This window comes from Gobio gobio, assembly GCF_949357685.1.
Source record: "Gobio gobio genome assembly, chromosome: 2".
In the NCBI taxonomy this organism is placed as follows: Eukaryota; Metazoa; Chordata; class Actinopteri; order Cypriniformes; family Gobionidae; genus Gobio; species Gobio gobio.
In genome coordinates this window covers 32607078-32626972 of record NC_137098.1, presented here as the reverse complement: position 1 = coordinate 32626972, position 19895 = coordinate 32607078, and the positions used below count along the sequence as shown (strand labels likewise).

Sequence of the window (19895 nt, the reverse complement as noted above, 5' to 3'; positions counted from 1 at the left end):
CCGTATACATGAAACCGCAAGGGTGTCGTTTTCAGATGTATCCACTTTAGGACTCGGTTTCAAAAAATAGCGGTTCTGTGTGGACGAAACGCCAATACGATAAAAAAATGTATACGTATGTGATACGCGTCTCCGTGTGGACGGACCCTTGGACTCTTTTTGCTTTGTGTTTTTGCTGCTTTGCTTTTTCGTGATCAACAACAACAGGACGCCATTTCGCCTTCAGCTCCCCTTCAACTCCTCTGCATGGACACGGCTAACTTTTTCGACTAATTTTCAGCTGTCTTCTTCTTCACAACTCTGAGGCAAACTGCAGGCGCTATGAACCAGAGCATGGGTAATGTAACGTTACGATTTAAAGAATATGCTTTTATTCAGCTGTATAAGGAAATGGATGCGTTAATAGATCCGAGCTTAAAACTGCACATTTTGTTTTCACAGACTATCCTCGCCTCATAACGAAGCCGTGAGCTCTTATCTGCTTGGAGCGATTTCCGCGAGTCCAGATTTAACCGCTGATCACGACGAAATTGTGTGTAAGTAACTTCTAATGTGTTTCTCATTCCTTGTTCAATTTTACCGTGACTGTTTTTATTAATACCAGTCTCATGTAATTGTTTTCCAGCTGCCTGTAAGACGTATTATGAATCGACACGCCGGAGCTTCAGATACAAACAACCTGAACTTACATCGCAGGCGGAAACTGCGAAGTTTAGCTCGGAGTCGATCAAGAAGAAAAAGGGTAAGATTTATTATATTAGATCCGTTTTTTGTCAATGTGAGTATTTTTCAGGTTGCTTATTGTCTTTATGGATTGTATTACAGTTGCTGGAAGCGAGAGTGTGCTGGATGAGGTGGACGTTTGGAAGTCCGCGACCATTGAACTCATATCTGACGAGGAAGACGGCTTTGTTGACGGGGTGTCTGGATGGATTGTGCGGCCACCGCCCAGTCGCAGCCTGGAGCACGCCGAACTTTACATTACATTACGAGACATTACTGCTGCACTGTACATAGTTGTGTGTTTAACAATAAAGCTCTTTCTTTGAATGAACAGCTGTATGCTTATAAATGAAGCTCTTTCTTTGAATGAACAGCTGTATGCTTATAAATGAAGCTCTTTCTTTGAATGAACAGCTGTATGCTTATAAACGAAGCTCTTTCTTTGAATAAACGGCACGGTCCGTATAATTTTCCCATATATTCCTTGATGGTATGAATACTTCATAGCACAATAACATTAATATAAAACAAATTATTACAACATAAATTATATATTTATTATTGGGGTTTACATTTATAATGAGCCAGGGGGACCAATAATGATTGGTTTGCAGTGATCTGCCAACCAATCACGAGGGATTTTCTTTTTTTAAATGTAGTGGCTTCAGCCAATAGTGAGTGAGTAAATTCAAGTCTGGCCGTTGACTCTCTGGTTTCGCTGCTATTCATATGCTAATTAGAGGCGTCGCACCTCCGCGCGGTCTCAGCGGGGGGGCTCTCCACCTACGTCATGGTTCGTTTACGACAATTTGTGGCACAGACGAACGCGACGTTCGCTGCCTCTAAATTGTCGAAAACTGCCGAAAATTAGGGAGATTTCCGTGAGTATACAGGCGTTTACGGGGTCGAAAATCCCACTTTTCATGCAGTGGGTGCTGTGGAAACGCTCTGCGTGATTGCATCGTGAAGCACGTGCAAAATCAATTGTGCAATTGTGTGATGGGACATCAGAGGCGGGTGACGTTATGACCAGGAAGCTATAAAGCATGCCGAAACAGTGCAATTATAGCTTCTGTGTCTATCCCTTCAGATATCCCGTCACACCATTAGACTGATTTTACAAGTGCTTCATGATGAACCATGGATACAGTCTTAACCGAGGTGGTTTACACACAACATCTCCTCATGCTCTCTCTCTCTCTCTCTCTCTCTCTCTCTCTCTCTCTCTCTCTCTCTCTCTCTCTCTCTCTCTCTCTCTCTCGCTCGCTCTCTCCATTTAATTGTATCTCATTAAAAAATAAGAAAATCTTAATACAAATATACATTTTAATTAAAAAATATAACATAATTGATGTGCAAAGCAGATATGCTCTGAAATGAAAAGTCTGTACATACTGTATATACACAAGAGTGAGACTATATATGTACAGACTTTTCATTTCAGAGTATATCTGCTTTGCCCTCCACGGCTGAAGGAAAGAAAGGGCAGAGTAACTGCAGGAGTCTCAGATATTGCAACTGGCATTTATGGCAATATGTCAGTTCTACAGGGCCAGCAGAGGTCAACTTCTCTTGACATTTTAGAAGTATCTGTCAAAAGTGTGCTAGGGAATGTTAAAAGCAGTTTCAGTTCACTGAATATATAAATTATCATTTATCAACTGGATTCATTACTTTAATTCTAGTACATTCACATTTTACATATATATATATATCACACCTATAAAAGTGCTAATGTTAATGTACAAGTACATACAACATTTTATTTATTAATTAATTTTTTATACAGTGCAGTCCAAAGTCTCCATCCTAAATTATTTATGTGGTTTTATGCTGTCTAAATCAGTGGGTCATTCTCTTTTTTTCTGTATTCAGTTCAGGCAACAGTTGTTCCCTTTCAAGGGAACTGGCGCTGCATCACCGCTGTGGGAATGCCTCTGCGTGATTGCGTATATAATCGTATATAATCAGTCCAATGGAGTGACGGAGTGTCATAGGCGGGTGACGTCATCCACCAGGAAATTATAAAGCACATCTGCACCAAACACAGTCAGCTTCTGTGCCTTCAGCAAGCGCTCTGTTTTCATTGTCTGTCAGATTGGTGTTTTGTCCATCTTAGTTGAGACTATAGGCAGGAGTTTTCACCACACACAAAAAATAAATAGTGCCTCTATCCAGGGTTTGGAAGCCCACGATGTGGATGCGCTGTGGTGGAGGCATCGATACTGCAATTATCCAGTTCTGAGGAGCTGGATGTTGTCAGTATCGAGGCAGGTGGAAGTGAAGACTCGCCACTTCATTCCCCTGTCAGGGAGGAGCTCGTGGAGGTGTTGAGTAGAGCTGTGACCAGACTCAGGTGTTGAGGTTGCCTAATCTTCAGTTCCCAAACATCAACATACAGTAACATCTTGGGACTGAAGAAGTATGGATATGGGTCGATGCAGAGGGTGAAGGAGACGCTTGCGAGCAATCTCTCTCCAGAATCGGCATCATCCCTTAAAGCCCAGACATTGCCCACCAAGCCATTAAGAGCCACTTCAGCGCTAGTGGCCAAAGCCAACTCGGCTGCAGGTTAGGCTGCAGCGTGCTTGCACACAATGTCCATCGTGCAAGCATACCAGGTTGACCTGCTCAAGGACCTGGGGGAAAGTGAGGATTCAGGGCTGATTCTCAGCAGATTTAGCTCCAATCTGGAGCGTGCCACCAAGGAGACAGCCAGATCAGTTGGCCGTTCTATGGCAGCCCTGGTGGCCACGGAGAGGCACTTATGGCTAAATCTCACTGGTATCAAAGAAAAGGACAAAAGTTTTCTGCTGGACGCCCCGCTGTCTCCCGATGGCCTGATCGCTGACGCAGTCAGTACGGTCACCGGCAGGTTCCAGGAGGCTAAAAAGCAAGCAGCGGCACTCCAGCAGTTCGTTCCTAGAAAACCCCAGGCTGCAATATCCTGCCTTGTCAAACCTTAAAAAAACCTAACCTTAGTTCCATGCCCACAATCGTCTTGCTTCGGCCTTCCAGAAACTAACTGTATTTGGTGCAGATGTGCTTTATAATTTCCTGGTGGAGGATGTCACCCGCCTATGACGTTCCGTTACTCAATTGGACTGATTACATACAGTATGTGCTTCACGACGCAATCACGCAGAGGCGTCCCCACAGCAGTGACGCAGCGTCTCGTTCCCTATTCAAGGAACTAAGGTTACATACTTAACAGAGACGTTTTGTAATGGTGCGTTCACACCGGACGCGATTCGCGCGAGTGATTTACATGTTAAGTCAATGCAGAGACGCGAAATGGCATTCTGCGGCGCGATTCGCGCGATTGAGGCGGCGAGAAGGACGCGACTTGAGCGTTTTGAACGCGCGATTCGCGCGAATCGCGTGAATCGCGCGAAACGCTCAAGTTGAAAAATCTGAACTTTGGCGGATATTTCGCGCCGCGTTAACCAATCAGGAGCTTGCTCTAGTAGTGACAACAATGAAGAGAAAATCTGTATATTGATATCTGGTTCAGACAATATGATTATCACTGTGATAACATTAAATTACATGAAACACAACCCAGTCTCTTTTTGTTAAATGCAAGTTTATGTATGATCAATAATACAAAAGTATCAGTAATGTATAACAAGCTATACATGAAACAAAGCAACAATGCAGTCAAACATTCAAAGTCAGTGCTAGTAGGCTAACGTTACAACTGCAACGTACAGTTATAGCCTAAAAATATAAAGTAATGAAACTTATCTTTGCCCTCAGCCTAAACGATTTGCCAGGGAACAAATTATAGATCCATGAGACCAAAGATCGGCCGTTACAAGACGAATTATAGCTCGAGACACACCACAGAGACATCAGAGCCAGCGGGAGACGGCAGAAGGACTGGCCGAGGAAAGGTTGCCCTCGCCGGCTTTCACGTGCGCTGAGCGCGCTGTCCGCTGGAGCTCACAGCTCCGACAACGGCAGATAAAATGTTCAAATAGGCACTGTTTATGTAAATAAACCACAGATTTGAGCTTTAAACAACTACATTATCGACTGAAAAAGTCTTAAAACTACGTTTTGTCACACATTAACAGTAGATATGAAAAAAAAAAAGACATGTAAACACAGCCCATGTCAGCCATTTCTCAACGAGACGAGCTGCTGGCGGAAGCCCCGCCCATGACGCGAATTCGCATCTGTTGTGCAGTGAATGTCACACGCGATTCGCGCGAATTTCACGCGCGATTCGCGCGAGTAAACTCAAAATGTACACGCGTCCACCTTCGCGCGATTAGCGCGAATTATTCGCGCGAATCGCGTCCGGTGTGAACGCCACATAAGACTGTTCTGATGAAGTCATTGATTGTTCTGTCTGTTTGTTATCCGCTAATCTGTGCATAAATTACTCACTTACTTCCCCAAGTGAACAAACAAGAAACAAACTTTACTCAAGGGAATTTGCATTTTAAAACACTCAGCAATCTCCCTTATAAGGTTTGTTTTTAATTCAATTTTTTTTGTGCCAACGTTCACTTTCATGTTACATTGGGTTTATGCAAATGTCTGAAGCATCCATAAATGAAGTCAGGATAGTGGGTGCAGTCATTAAAATGAGCTAGATAAATAAAACCAAGGCTACAGAGGGGAATAATGCATTGTGGAACATGAGTGAATGGTCTTAATGTATTTTTTTTTTTTTATTAAATAAGCTGCTATTTTGTAAATGTGTACCTGTTTCATTTGTCGTATGTCCACAGGATCCATTTGTTGAGGTTAAACATATCATTTGGGAATGATGAACGTCAGTATTTCTTATCTAACAAACTATATAATCAGAAATCTCAAGACAGAAAAGCAACTTTCCTCTTGCGAACTAAATGCATTACTGACATTACAGTCCAATGCTCCATTGGCTTAGAACAACCATTACTTTTTTTCTTGTTTACATTGTTAATCTGTTAACAGTAATTTAATATTTGGTGAAAACATGTAGATTATATATGTTACACGGTTCCCTGAGAAGAAGAACGAGACGCTGTGTCATGACGTAGGGGAAAGCTTTGCGTGAGCCAGTGTCTGAAGCTTGTGTGATACACGCCAAACTTAATTGGCTACCACAGTTAGGTGACATCACAGGTGTCCTGACAGGCTATAAAAGGGCCCCTAGAGAAAAAAAATCTCATCAGCTTTAGATTGTCTGAAAGAAGACGTACAGATATGCCTGAAGTATGGCAACTAGGGCTGAAATGACCGTCGCCATAATCAATTATGTCGATTATGAAAATCGATTTGTGTGGAAAGCATTGACGCATTGCATTGTTTGCATTCATCCCCTGTCGTGTTTCACATAAAACAAGACTCACTAGAGACGATGCTAATGGCTAGTAGTTTAATATAGTTCAAACTTCTTTTTTTACGAGCCCGGCTCAAACTAACTCTCTATACTTAGTTACAAAGCATCTGAAGTCATTGTTAGTTCCTTAAAATATATGAAGGATAAATTCCCACTTCAATTTGTGAATTATGATAAAACTTCCCAGTGTTATGGACATCGCCTTACTGCAAAGCAGTTTCAGAGACTGTTGGGTTTGATGGCAGCAGCATCCAACGTAATACATTTTGGCCTGGTACAAAGGGCAAGGTCTGTAATACGGCAGAGCTCCAGGACTGCATCTGGAGATAATCCCTCACCTTGGTCAAGATACTTTAAAAATGGGCCTAGTAGGCTTGCAGCACCGACATATGCTTGGCACATCACCACATAAGCCTTGCCAAAGAGCAAGTGATGCTTCAGAAAGCGATAAGTCCATCTCAAGCTCCTCAGCTAGGAGCCCGAGAACTCCCAAGATGGCAGTCGGCGGGCTGCCTCGGCAGTGGCGCGACCTGACCCACAAGGCACAGACACCTGGCTCCCATCCCCAGTAAAAAGAGTGAGCTTCTTTACATGTGAAGCCGTCACAGTGGGCACAGCCAGACCCCTCGAGGGCTGGCCATTCTTGCTCCACTCCAAGACAGATGACACACAGCTTGTGAGAATCATCCAGCATGATAAATCTATCACATGGTGTGACACATCTCTTGAATTTGCTAGTCATGCTTTTTAGTTTTTTTTCCTAAACACACACACACCGATTTCCCGCACACACACACAAACAAGTGGTTTCCTGAACCAAATAAGCTGATGATGTTTTCTTTAGGTGCCCTTTTATAACCTATCTGCGTCCCTGTTACATCACCTGACTGCGGTAGGCAAAATTAGTGTATCACACATGCTTCAGACACCGTCTAACCAGACAAGATGTGATGCGTCTACTATGAGAAGTCTGCCCTTGTGAGTTGTTTGACATCTCAAACAAGCCTTCTAACTTGCTACAGCAGTCTGTTGAGAGTGTGTTCATGTGGGCATTGCCTGAATGCACTCTTTCTTTATCGCTCTCATCACTCAGTCCTATTCAATTATTGAGCAGAACACTTTCTGATGGAGCCAGGCAATTAGTCAGCCAATTAAAACTCCATTCTGTACCCCCTCAAGCCTCTCTCAAATTATCCTATCTAGCCCTGATCTACTGGCCAGTCCTTTCTTTTGGAGTCTTCAATCCTTTATTGATTTAACTCAAGCTAGACATGAACAACATACTGCCAACCCTTAAAGGACAACAAACAAACACATATCAATTCTTCTAATGCTTATTATCAATGTTCAAGTTGTTGATTCGGTTGATTTGTGTGTAAAAAAAAAAAAAAAAAAAGCATATACTTCATCCAGAACTATTTTAACTCTTTTAAACATTGTGTTTTTGTATAGTAACTCTGCACACAAACATCAAGTAATTAGCCATAAACATATCAAACTACACACGGATGTGAAAAATGTATTTTGCTTGTTCAGTGTGCAGTGGAGTGTACAAGCGTTTGTCACACATACATGTATGTGCACAAATATACTGTATATACAGTATGTATGCACAATTGTTGCACAATAATGAATTTTACAGTTTTACAATTTTACTGAACTGAATCAACCCTGAACATAATTGAGCTGAATGATGACACTATTGGCTTGGTAGAGCTGCTTTACAGCAGAATTCGAAATTTGTTACTATTGTGTAGCCGCTTTGAAATAATCTGTATTGCATAAAGCGGTATAGAAATAGAGGTGACTTGACTTGCATATTCATATATTTCCAAAATAAACTTAAATACAAGGGTGAAAAATTTATTTCTTTCTCAAAACATTGAGTTTTGATTTCTGACTGATCAAATTAGATATTTACACTATAAAACTAATGCAAGAGGGTAAAATATAATTTATTTATTTATCAAAACATTGATTTTTACATTTTTTTACGATTGCTTAAACACAAATCTAAAAACAAGGCTAACTTTGTCAAAACACTACACACAATTCACACATCCACAGACAAACACAAGTAGCAGAACACCTGAGAACTTTTGCAAAATGAAACACTTCTTTCAAAATTTTACAATAACAAAACCAAATTTTTGACACCGTATGGGCACACACATGGTTCATACAATCTGATTCTGTTTGATTTATTTACACACTGCTGTTCTCAATCTTAAACACAATTTCTACTTTTCTAATTATATAATCTGGGTTTGATTTTTTTTTCAGAGATATTGTTAGAGTAAAGTTTATGAATATATTGACCAAACAGTACACACAAGACCAGTACTACATATTGATGGAAATATTTATTTCTCTCCACATTGTAAAATCATTCGATTCATTCATTAATTTTCAAAGGTTTGTTTTTTATATCTGCTGAGGTTGGGTTTTGGAGATTTGGTGTGTAGTTTTGCACTTTGAGTGAGGGGTTTCAAAAATCGTGTGACCTGAACAGATTTTGTGTGTAAGCAGTTGGAAAAAACTGTAATGCCTTTTCTATTAAAACGTATATGTTATGTATTTAAATACATTTGTAATTACACATTTGTATAAAAAGTCGCACAGTTAAAATGTTAATCAAGTATCTTACTTGTATTATGTGCTTTGGTATGTTATTCAACACATCAAATACTTCTTTAAAGCACAAAAAAAGATAATTAAAAAAATTATTTAAAATGTACTTTAAAGTAAACTTTCTAAAGGATATTGCCATTTAATATCTGTACTATGTTAAACAACAGTCATAAAAGTGTCTTTAAGTGCACTTTATGGCCTTTTATTTTATTGAGATTGCATTAACTGTCAGGGATTCTGAAACTTAGGACCCAGATGCAGGGTGAACAATGAAGACTTTATTTACACGACTCTAGACAGGGCACAACAAGGAAGTGACAAGGTGTGAGTTCAAACAGCAGGGCAGGGGACAGACACTACGATGACAGGCAGGGAGGACGACCACTGAGACCAGTCCAGGGAGACCATGAGCTTGCGGATGGCTTTGGAAGCAACACCAGGCAGGGCGATGGTGGGAAAACCCGGACAGGAACGCCAGGAACCTGAGACTTGGTGTCCTCTCCCAGAATCAGCTCCAGTCTTGACTGCCCGGGATAAAGCGACAGTGGCCAAGGGAGACTCAGGACACAGGGCAGGAACCAACACAACTGGAGCTGGAGCTGGAGCCGACACTGGACTTGGCACAGGGGCTGGAGCTGGAGCCGACACTGGACTTGGCACAGGGGCTGGAGCTGGAGCCGACACTGGACTTGGCACAGGGGCTGGAGCTGGAGCCGACACTGGACTGGGCACAGGGGCTGGAGCTGGAGCCGACACTGGACTGGGCACAGGGGCTGGAGCTGGAGCCGACACTGGACTGGGCACAGGGGCTGGAGCTGACAGATTCAGGCCCTCCTGGACCAACAGGTTAGGGGCCTCTAGAAGGGCATCTGACTTGCCAACATTAGCCTTCCTTTTCCTCCGCTTCTGAGGGCATGACAATCTGTACTCGACGGACTCTGGACTGGCAGGAGCTGACTCGACTGGCTCTGGACTGGCAGGAGCTGACTCGACTGGCTCTGGACTGGCAGGAGCTGACTCGACTGGCTCTGGACTGGCAGGAGCTGACTCGACTGGCTCTGGACTGGCAGGAGCTGACTCGACTGGCTCTGGACTGGCAGGAGCTGACTCGACTGGCTCTGGACTGGCAGGAGCTGACTCCGGAATGACCGTAGCAAACTTGATGGGCTCAGGATGTACCACAGCACACTCTACGGGCTCTGAACTGGCAGGAACGGCTGGAACTGTCTTGGTGGAAACAGAGACTGATGCAGCTGTCCGAGCCGCCCTTCTCCTTCTCAACCTTCGTTTCTCAGTAGGATTAAACAGAGGTTCAATGGCTTGACTCGATGAAGGAGGAAGAGTGAGGTCATCACTACAGACAGGCTCTGATGGTGTCAGGATCTGCCAATCCCCGCGATGATGCAGGTAATTGGAGAAGTTCCAGAAGTCCAGGACCCGAAGTTGTTCCATTTCCCACTGTGGTAGAGGGTCATCCAGACAGATGTTAAAAGCATCCTTGAGGGCTGCATCATCGTACTCAAGGCCCTTAGCCATAGTCCAGAAGAACTGGGCAAAGGACCGCACCTCCCGGCCCTGTTGGCGAAGAGATGCCACTCCCCGCTGGAGCGCCACCCTCTCCTGAGCAGTTGCTGGAGGAACAATACGGAAGCTCATCCTGCTGGGTCCAAACTGGCTGGTTCGTTCTGTCAGGGATTCTGAAACTTAGGACCCAGATGCAGGGTGAACAATGAAGACTTTATTTACACGACTCTAGACAGGGCACAACAAGGAAGTGACAAGGTGTGAGTTCAAACAGCAGGGCAGGGGACAGACACTACGATGACAGGCAGGGAGGACGACCACTGAGACCAGTCCAGGGAGACCATGAGCTTGCGGATGGCTTTGGAAGCAACACCAGGCAGGGCGATGGTGGGAAAACCCGGACAGGAACGCCAGGAACCTGAGACTTGATGTCCTCTCCCAGAATCAGCTCCAGTCTTGACTGCCCGGGATAAAGCGACAGTGGCCAAGGGAGACTCAGGACACAGGGCAGGAACCAACACAAGACACACACACGACAAGACAACAAAAGATAAACAAGAGCGAAAAATAAAACCTAAGAATAGGGAAACTGCAACTAAGTATCAGAAATCTAAAAAGGAAAACAAAAGATATAATAAACTATAACAAACAAGAGGAGCTAGATAAATACTAGAAATGAAAGACTGGAACTAGAATCAAAGAAAAGTAAAAAACCAAACAGCAACTATGCAGGAAACTAGAGAAAGAAAAATAAGATCACTAAACTAGAGAGAAAACAAAACCAAAGCTAGAGAAAACCAAAAAGTAAGGCTAGGGGAAAACAAAGCTAATAACTATAACTATGGCAAGAGTAACAGCAATCACAAGGACAAGATAAGCCAGACAACGAATGCACACAAACGCAACGAACCAGCAAGGACATGAGGGAAAGTAGCACAATATAAAGGGACCAGAGCACATGAGGATCAGGTGAGCACAATTAGTGAAACAAGGACTAGACAATGACTAAACAAGGGGGCGTGGTAAAGGGAAACAAGGAGGCAGGACGAGAGGAACACACAAACAAAGACACAGCCATGTGCTCAAGCACAAGACAAACAAAGAAACACTAAACAAGGACAAAACAGACAAGACTGTCAGGGCAGGATCCTGACATTAACGACATGTACACATTTCTTTTTTCTTTATATCTACTTTTAAAGTCATAATTAAATGGAACTTACGATTGAAATGGCTTCTTGAACGAAAAAAAAAGTAGGGCAGGACTTGAGTTTGTCCATCGGGAATTGATTGGATCATCGTTGTGGTTTGCTATTGCTGTGATCTCATGTAAGTGACAGGTTGTATAGCTCTTGTGCCAGTAAACACGTCATAAGAGAAGAGGCGAGATGTTGTTGCAAGAGGGAGGGAAGTTATTTTGATTAAATATTAAGATGGCACATACCTTTAAAAAAATAAAGATGTGCATGGATAAATAATTTATTATAAACAGTGCAATTTTCCACAAAAATTATATTTTCCATTTTGATGATAAGATTTGAAGTACATTTACATTTTACATTTGGCAGACGCTTTTATCCAAAGCGACTTATATTGCATTCAAGGTACACATTTTACATTTTTGTCAATTCTTGCTTTCCCTGGGAATTGAACCCATGACGTTGGCGCTGCTAGTGCCATGCTCTACTGTTTGAGCTATAGGTACACTACAAATGCACATTCAATACAGTTAAGCAGATTTATTTTTTCAAAAACCAAGTTGTCTTTGCTTTGTAGCACATTATCATGCTGTCACAGTGAGCTGCATTGCAATGTGAATTGCACTTGACTGATTTAATCAAAGCAACTCCAGCAGAACATCTGAAGAATAATTGTCACAACACAACCTCTCCTGAATGTGCTGATATTCCCATGTCTGTCTGTTTGTCTTCTGTCTTTTCTAAGATGAAAATATCTTTCTAACAGAAATCCAAATCCTGTGGTCTATGAGATAGTTTAAACTAGTGTTTTCATCCAATTGTCAACATTAAATAAACCTCCTGGCAGCTGACATTAGAAATCGCTCCCTTTATTTTAAGTGTCATGCCATTTTATTCTGTTTGAGGTCAGATGGAAAAGAGTAAGATCCTACAGCTTTTATGTTGATAATGTTTTTGTGTTATTAAAAAAAAAAGTGGTCCATTAGAAGAATGTATGATATTCTCAAGATTCCTCAGCTTTTCTCAGTGTTTTGTCCTACATGATGCCTGTTATGAGAAAGGGACTGACAGAAGCCAATTTAAAAGGCTGTAGCAACAGAAAGGCCACTCGTCTATCCACCCATGCTTCTTTCATGCAGTATATCACTATTTTGTTCCATTTGATCTGTCAGCAGCCTCTCTGTTTTCATCAGTTGTAAACAATTTAATGTATCTTTTCCTCTGTGATATAACTAAAAAAACAACAACAACATAGAAAATATTAACATGTAGTCGAATGGAGATTCTTTTTCTAAATGGAGATATTTTTTGTAAACATAAAGTACACATGTATGAAGCTTTCCTCTGGCAAATTTATGACTTCACCTAGTGAAGGAAAGCTATATCAGACACAGGTAATCTCACACAAATAACTTCACTGATGCACTAATAGCTGTCGTTACGTTTCTAGTTCTAAATTGAATTAGTACAGAGGCTTGGGCTCAACTTTTGAAATGTTAATTTTGAGAATAATAATATAGAGAATAACTCCCTTTTGAATTGACTTTGTGCTTGCGAAACTTTTTCATGCTCAAACAGCAATATTGCACAATAAAAAAAGTTGAACATGTAAGAAAGCATAATAGGACCCCTTTAAAACGTAATGATTTAAAATATATTTTTAAAGTAAAACTTTTAATTTGACAGTTTTACAGAGTGCTCTTTTTAAAAGTGTAATTAAGTTGGTTGAGAAACAGTCATAAAAGTGTAGTGTTTACACTTAAGTTTTAATATTATAGTATCTGCATTTAAAAAAAAAGAAATACTGTAATTGTAAGATTTGAAGTACACTACAAGTTCACATGCATGCTTCCTTTTCACCAGGGCTATCTTGTTTCAAAAAATTACACTGGCTAGCAAAAATGGCGAAAGAAGGTTACTTCAACTGCTAATCTAGTTTTCTAGTAGTTGAACAATATTGTAGTGCTTCTTTGAGGAGTTAAGGCACCTTAGTGATTCTGTCACTAACAATGTACACATCCTCCAGTGCCCTATATGGTGCTTTGTGATTTATTTATTTTTTCATCTTCGCATCATCTGGTCTTTCTTCTACCTTTCTGAGAGTGTCCCCTGCCCTCTCTTTCTTTCACTTTAATTCTCCTCCTTTTCCCTCCCCTCTCCCTCTCTCTCTCTCTGCAGTCTCATGTCCTCGCGTCGATACTACTTTGAGGTTTTGCACAAGCAAGATGACAGAGGTTCAGACCATGTGGAGGTGGGGGTGAGTACAGAGCTGGAGTTTGGAAAATTCTGGTAATTTACTTTAGACGTTGAAGTGTCCCCATAACACTTATGTGAAAGTGTCAAAGAAACCTACTATGTGATAGTGTTTAGAAATTGTATATAAAACCTTTTTATTGATGTTGTTTTTGTTTGGCGGTTGCCAGGAAAACGGTACTTGCCTGACTACATTTTAACAAGTGTAAAGTTTGGTGGAAGGGCGATTATAGTGTGGGGTTGTTTTTCAGGGGTTGGGATTGGTCCCTTAGTTCCAGTGAAAGGAACTCTTAATGCTTCAGCATACCAAGACATTTTGGACAATTTCATGCTCCCAACTTTATGTGAACAGTTTGGCGATGACCCCTTCCTGTAACCAACATGACTGCACACCAGTGCACAAAGCAAGGTCCATGAAGACATGGATGAACGAGTTTGATGTGGAGGAACTTGACTGGCTTGCACAGAGAGAATTCCCATAAACATATCCCTAAACCTTGTGGAAAGCCTTCCCAGAAGAGTTGAAGCTGTTATGGCTGCAAAGGGTGGGCCAACTCCATATTAAACCCTACGGATTAAGAATAGGATGTCATTAAAGTTAATTTGCATGTAAAGGCAGGCGTCCCAAAACTTTTGACAATATAGTGTATATAGTGTCTATATCCACAGCAAACATGCATCCAGCAGCCTACTACTTTTGTAAATCATTACCCATTTAAACATTTATAGATACTGCGTCTCTGACTGTTACAATATCATTGAGTAGTATAACAGCCTCTTTGATAGCCTGATTATATCCAGAGTGCACCCAGAGGATGCAGAGTTTAGCCAGCACATCTCAGTAATTTTATTATGCAGGAAAAGATAGAAAGTAGAAGACAAACAGAGAGACACAGAGAGAGAGAGAGAGAGAGAGAGAGAGAGAGAGAGAGAGAGAGAGAGAGAGAGAGAGAGAGAGAGAGAGAGAGAGCTGATAATGGAATAGAAAACAAATAGATTAAAAATAGATTAGATCATTGTGTGTTCTTCCTGATTGAGATGGGCAGACTTATGAATAGAACCTCATAAATAAAAACATTATTTGTATAAAATTAATATATGTTAATACATTTCCATCCAAGCCCCTTTGATGACAGATGTTGTTGCAACCTCTGTCTTCCCCCTCCTCCCATATAAATGTTGTTATTTATGTTACATTGTTATTTATCATTATGTAATTTGTTTAACTATTTTCCCCTTTTAATATTCCACACTTTTTATTATATATGTATTCAGCTTTGTGTTAAATATGATTAACAAAATAGAAGTCAGCTACCACTGGGTACCTCAGGGTTCAGTGCTTGGCTCCCTCCTCTTGTAGATACACACAACATTTCTGAACCTACTGTATAATCCAGGCACATGGATGTTTTAGTAAAATCAGACCTTTCTTATTCAAGCATGCTGCACCACTCCACATCGAGGCTTTAAACATCTCTAGACTAGACTACTGCAGTGCTCTTTTAGGCGTCCATCCTGTAGAGAGGCTGCTCATGAGCTAGTTTACATCTCTTCCCCTCGCTAGATGTCCAGCGAGGAGGAGCGAATGTTATTTGGGCCTAATGGGTGGATCTAGTATATCCAACCACACCCTAACCCTACCCACAACTCCATCCCTCCACCCCATTAGACGTCCCTGTGGAGCTGGACGTCATTTGACTATGCAGTGAGCACCACTTGATCCTGTATGCACAATCAAACAACTGAGAATGATTCAGAAAGCAGTGACGTGTTTGGCCTTCAGCAAACCTGTCAGGGCATATATCAATCTTACCAACTCCATCAGAACAGCTGAGTCCTTTTCTACCATCAAAAAAGTCCTGTCTCTACTGTCTCTACTCTTAATTAATGCACTTACTTAACTGTACCATTCTCTTTCTGTTGTTTGCAGGGTCACAAGTCTCACCTATATTTCTGTACTAGCTTGTATTTGTCTGATCATTTCTGGAGCTTTGTAGAACAGTACTTCTCATGCAATGCATTTTTTGTAGTATTCATCATTTTTAAATCACTTTGGATAAAAGCATCTGCTGAATGAATAAATATATTATTGCATAATCTAACATAGCAATTATGGCTAAAGAACAAAAGTGAATTCATAAATGTTTCGGGTTCATAAATCTTTTTCATCTCTGCATCTTATATTCTTAGAAAAGCAGCCTCATTTGTAAACTTTATTATGACCCCTAGATCACTTTGTTGCTTTATCATGGAATCTTTTGATTAATTATTAATCAGAATGTAAAACTTCATTTAAAGTCAGTCAAACAAAAGAACAGGCAATTGAACTAGACAACTGAGTAATAATACAGGAAAGTGAATTAAATTCAATTGGCCCTTTTAGTTGGTTGACCCTTTTATTCCACCCATTTGACTGGAAAATTAGCAGAGAGAACTGATAGTGGAGCTGTTAATTGGAAATAAAGGATTTGGTGTCATTGTCTATAGCTTTTTCACTTCTGCTCAATGTCTTTTCTTGCTAGTCTTAGAGACATGTTTTTATCTTTAACTGACAATTAAAGCGGTTATCAACACACAATGCTAATGTTACCATAAAAAGCTGTCACTCCTGCACAACTTTCAGTGCCTGGAGGCAAAGAAGCCCCAAAATGACGCATCTGTGTTTCACTCCTTATTTAATGTTCACGGCAGAGTGCTGGAGAATAGGAAGCTTCAAAGACATGAGAGGAGCCCAATGAATAAATTCATTGAACTTGGAGGTATTCTGAGCTAGAGAGTCAACAGGGACCAGACCAAAAAGCAAAAAGAGCTCATTATCTGTGGCAAACACAGAAATTCATTTATTAACCAAAGTGCAGTGGGCTAGCCTGTCGAGTTGACTGGAGATGCTTTAGATGTTCAATGTTTTCAGGCTCGCTGCATCTAGGATTTTCCCTTTTCCCCCAATTTCAGCTATTAAATCAGAAAAGGTAACCTCTGTGATGTGCGCATATGCTTAAACTTTCCATGGTTGCTCTGAGCGTTAGCACCCTGCGCCAGAGTTATTCTGAGGCTGATTAGCATTTTAACAGAATCCCCAGGCTTTGTAAGGACAAAGAGATATAATAAAGCCTGTCTGATGTAGTCTGACCAGAAACTATCCAAAATGACATTTGCAGTATAGGAGCTATTATAGATGGTGCTGCCAGTCAACGGTGAATGGGCTCAATTTTATTCATCTTCAAGACAAAGGAGAAATACATCTGTACGCTCTAAAAAAAAAAAAGGTTCTATATTGCACCAAAAATGGTTCTTGGCTCGTAATCATAGGGGAACCTTTTTTAGTGCTATATAGCACCAATTTTGGTGCTTCAGTGGTTCTTCAGCGGTTCTTCAGAGGTTCTTCTGCGGTTCTTCAGAGGTTCTTCACCGGTTCTTTGACTAAGGTGCTATATAGCACCTCTGAAGAACCGCTGAAGAACCACTGAAGCACCAAAATTGGTGCTATATAGCACTAAAAAAGGTTCCCCTATGATTACGAGCCTTTTTTTTTAGAGTGCAGCTGATGCAATAAGTGCAACATCATGCAAGCTACATGTTGTTTTCTAGGGATTGCAATGCTGCATACAGTTATTTGTGTACAGTATTACACAAATAGAGTGTTTTCATTGTTAGTTCATGTTAACTATGTAGTTAACTAATGTTAACAAATGGAACCTTATTCTAAAGTGTTACCAGTGAACCTACATTTTTTGTTGTTGTTGTTATATAAATCTAAAGTACAGTAAAGCACATTTCTTCCCATCAGCTAGTCCTTGACAGGGCTTAATACTGCTTAGGTGTGTATTTATTGGTATGTGAACGTGTATGATTGTTTGCATGGATACATTTGTGTATTTGTGTGTGTGTGTGTGTGTGTGTGTGTGTGTGTGTGTGTGTGTGTGTGTGTGTGTGTGTGTGTGTGTGTGTGTGTGTGTGTGTGTGTGTGTGTATTATGTCACTGGGGGCAAACAGGCATCTGTGACTCCTCAGATCTGACATTGTGCTGTTACTGCACTCCATCGATTCCCGAAAGGCAAATCTGACCTTGAGAAAACACAAGCTGTGCAGAACAACAGGGTGAATACTAAACACTGAAGAAAACAGATTCAGGTGTGTGGATGTTTATGTTGTGTTGTCCAAAACTAACCCTCATCAGTGTGTTAAAAGTAACAGTACGTTTATTACATGTTTGATTCTGGCACTTAATGAGTTTGAGTCTTTCTCAAGATTCCTTGACTGTCAAATAATTCAGCAAATTCATAATTGAGCCAGTTAATCTTTCTAAATGCTCATATTTTGAGTGTGTGCTTGTGACTAATTAGTATGCAAAGACCGTGAGTTTGATAGACATTGCTGCTCTGTTATGTACTATTTTCTGGGCCTGGAACTGTCAAACTATAAGCAATGTTGACATCAAACTGCTCCAAATTCTAATTAATTTCTCTCATATTTTCTTCTCTCTTTGTTCTCTTTTTCTCCCTGTATCTCTTCCCTCTACTTTGTTCAAATGTACAGTCTGAAATGCTGAAAGCTGTTGTGTAGTGTGGCATTGGTGTGTGAATGACGGAATGGAAGTGCGTGATTCTGAAGATCAGTGCGATAAGAGTTTTTTTGTTATGCGATTGCTAAATGACTTCTTGCGTGAGAGTGGCCAAGAAGTGGTGTTGTAATTGTAGCGGCTCTTTAGAAGAATTGCTATGTGTCTGTATCCCATCTATTTCGAGAGCCAGTGTCGTCCCAGAGCATTGTGAGAGTGAAAGCAGAAAGACAGTGAGGGTGGAGGGGGATTCTCTAAAAATGAATTGCGCCTGCTTTGTATTCGGTGTCTGCATTGTTTAAGCTCTCGATTCACTAAATTAATTATGCAAATAGGCAATGCCGCAAATACGGCAACAAGTCTGTGCTAAACACAATTTGGCTGCATTTACACTTCAGGTCTTTTTTTGATGACCAGCTTACATCTTCCTTTCAAAGTGACCCATATCCGATAATTTAAAAATATTTGCATTTACACTGTACACTTACAATATACACCATAAGAAACAAGCCAAGGTGGATGTACTGACCTGGGAAAACTTGTAAAAATGGCGCGACACCTACGAAATGATAGTAAAAGCTTTTGCTTCCCGCACCACCTTTAAAGTTCAGCAAAACATTGGTCTCTTAAAGGCTGAGAAAAAAGAGGAGAGGGTTGCAGCCTGGGCAATGAAAAGAGTCATGTGATCATGTTTGGTGTCCACATGAGTCAACATCATTCATCATTGATGCTTTTTCAAATAAGTACAACTTGCATTGACAGGGGAATATCCGATCAAAATGAGTGTATCTGATTCATATCAGATTTTTTCCACATATGAAAATATTGGAATCCATGTGCATTTTCCTGCTTACACGGTCATATCCGATCTGTGCCACATGGGAGAAAAGAAACGGAATTGGGTCACTTAAACCATGTAATGTAAATTAGGCCTTTGAATGGCACGATTTCAGACCTTGTTGTTTTATGAACTATACCACAATCTGGCATATTTTTATTGAAACTGTACAACAACACCAGCCAGTGTCTATCAGGCACCATGAATCAACATATGCCCATTAGTTGATGAATAACTGCTGCCAGAAAAAAAAAATAATAATGACTCCTCACAAGAATTTCAAAACGTTTTATTCAAAATTGTATTGTATTTATGATTTTCTTCTTATTGAAAACATTTATAGATTGTATTAATTGAATAATTTTAAATTAAACTTGATTGCCGGTGGTTAGTGAATAAATAAATGAATGCAGTTAATTATTTGCATTTTTTAAATGTATTTATTTTATTAATATCATTTGGTTCAACTGGATTTCAGGTGGTTAGGGAATCATTTTATAAAATTGTAAAAATATATTTTTATTTATTATTAACATATGGAAATATGGATTGCAGGTGGTTATTGATTAATTCAACTAATATAATTTTTAAATATTAAAAATGTATTTGTTTTATTTGTTTTATTTTTTGCATCTGGTAATCTGGATTGCAGGTGGTTAGTGAATAATTAATTTTATGAACATTTTAAATAAAATAAAAAAATACATTTTATTATAAGCATCCAGGCAACTGAATTGCAGGTGGTTAGGTGGAATAAAGCGCCCTGGAATAAGGCATTTGTTTTGCCCTGAAATCTGAAGAGCGTCACAACTGATTTGCGAATTTGCCCCA

At 40.4% G+C, this 19895-nt stretch overlaps 1 protein-coding gene across 1 annotated transcript in view; it reads left to right on the top strand.

The window, feature by feature from the left end:
• The window catches only part of b4galnt4b (beta-1,4-N-acetyl-galactosaminyl transferase 4b), a gene marked incomplete at both ends in the record, with an annotated part of 125015 nt that overhangs the window by 80575 nt on the left and 24545 nt on the right, over nucleotides 1–19895 (top strand). Inside the window, one exon of the mRNA XM_079840389.1 lies at nucleotides 13594–13672. Within this exon, the coding sequence (XP_079696515.1) occupies nucleotides 13594–13672 (79 nt within the window). The remainder of the gene's footprint in view (nucleotides 1–13593; nucleotides 13673–19895) is intronic.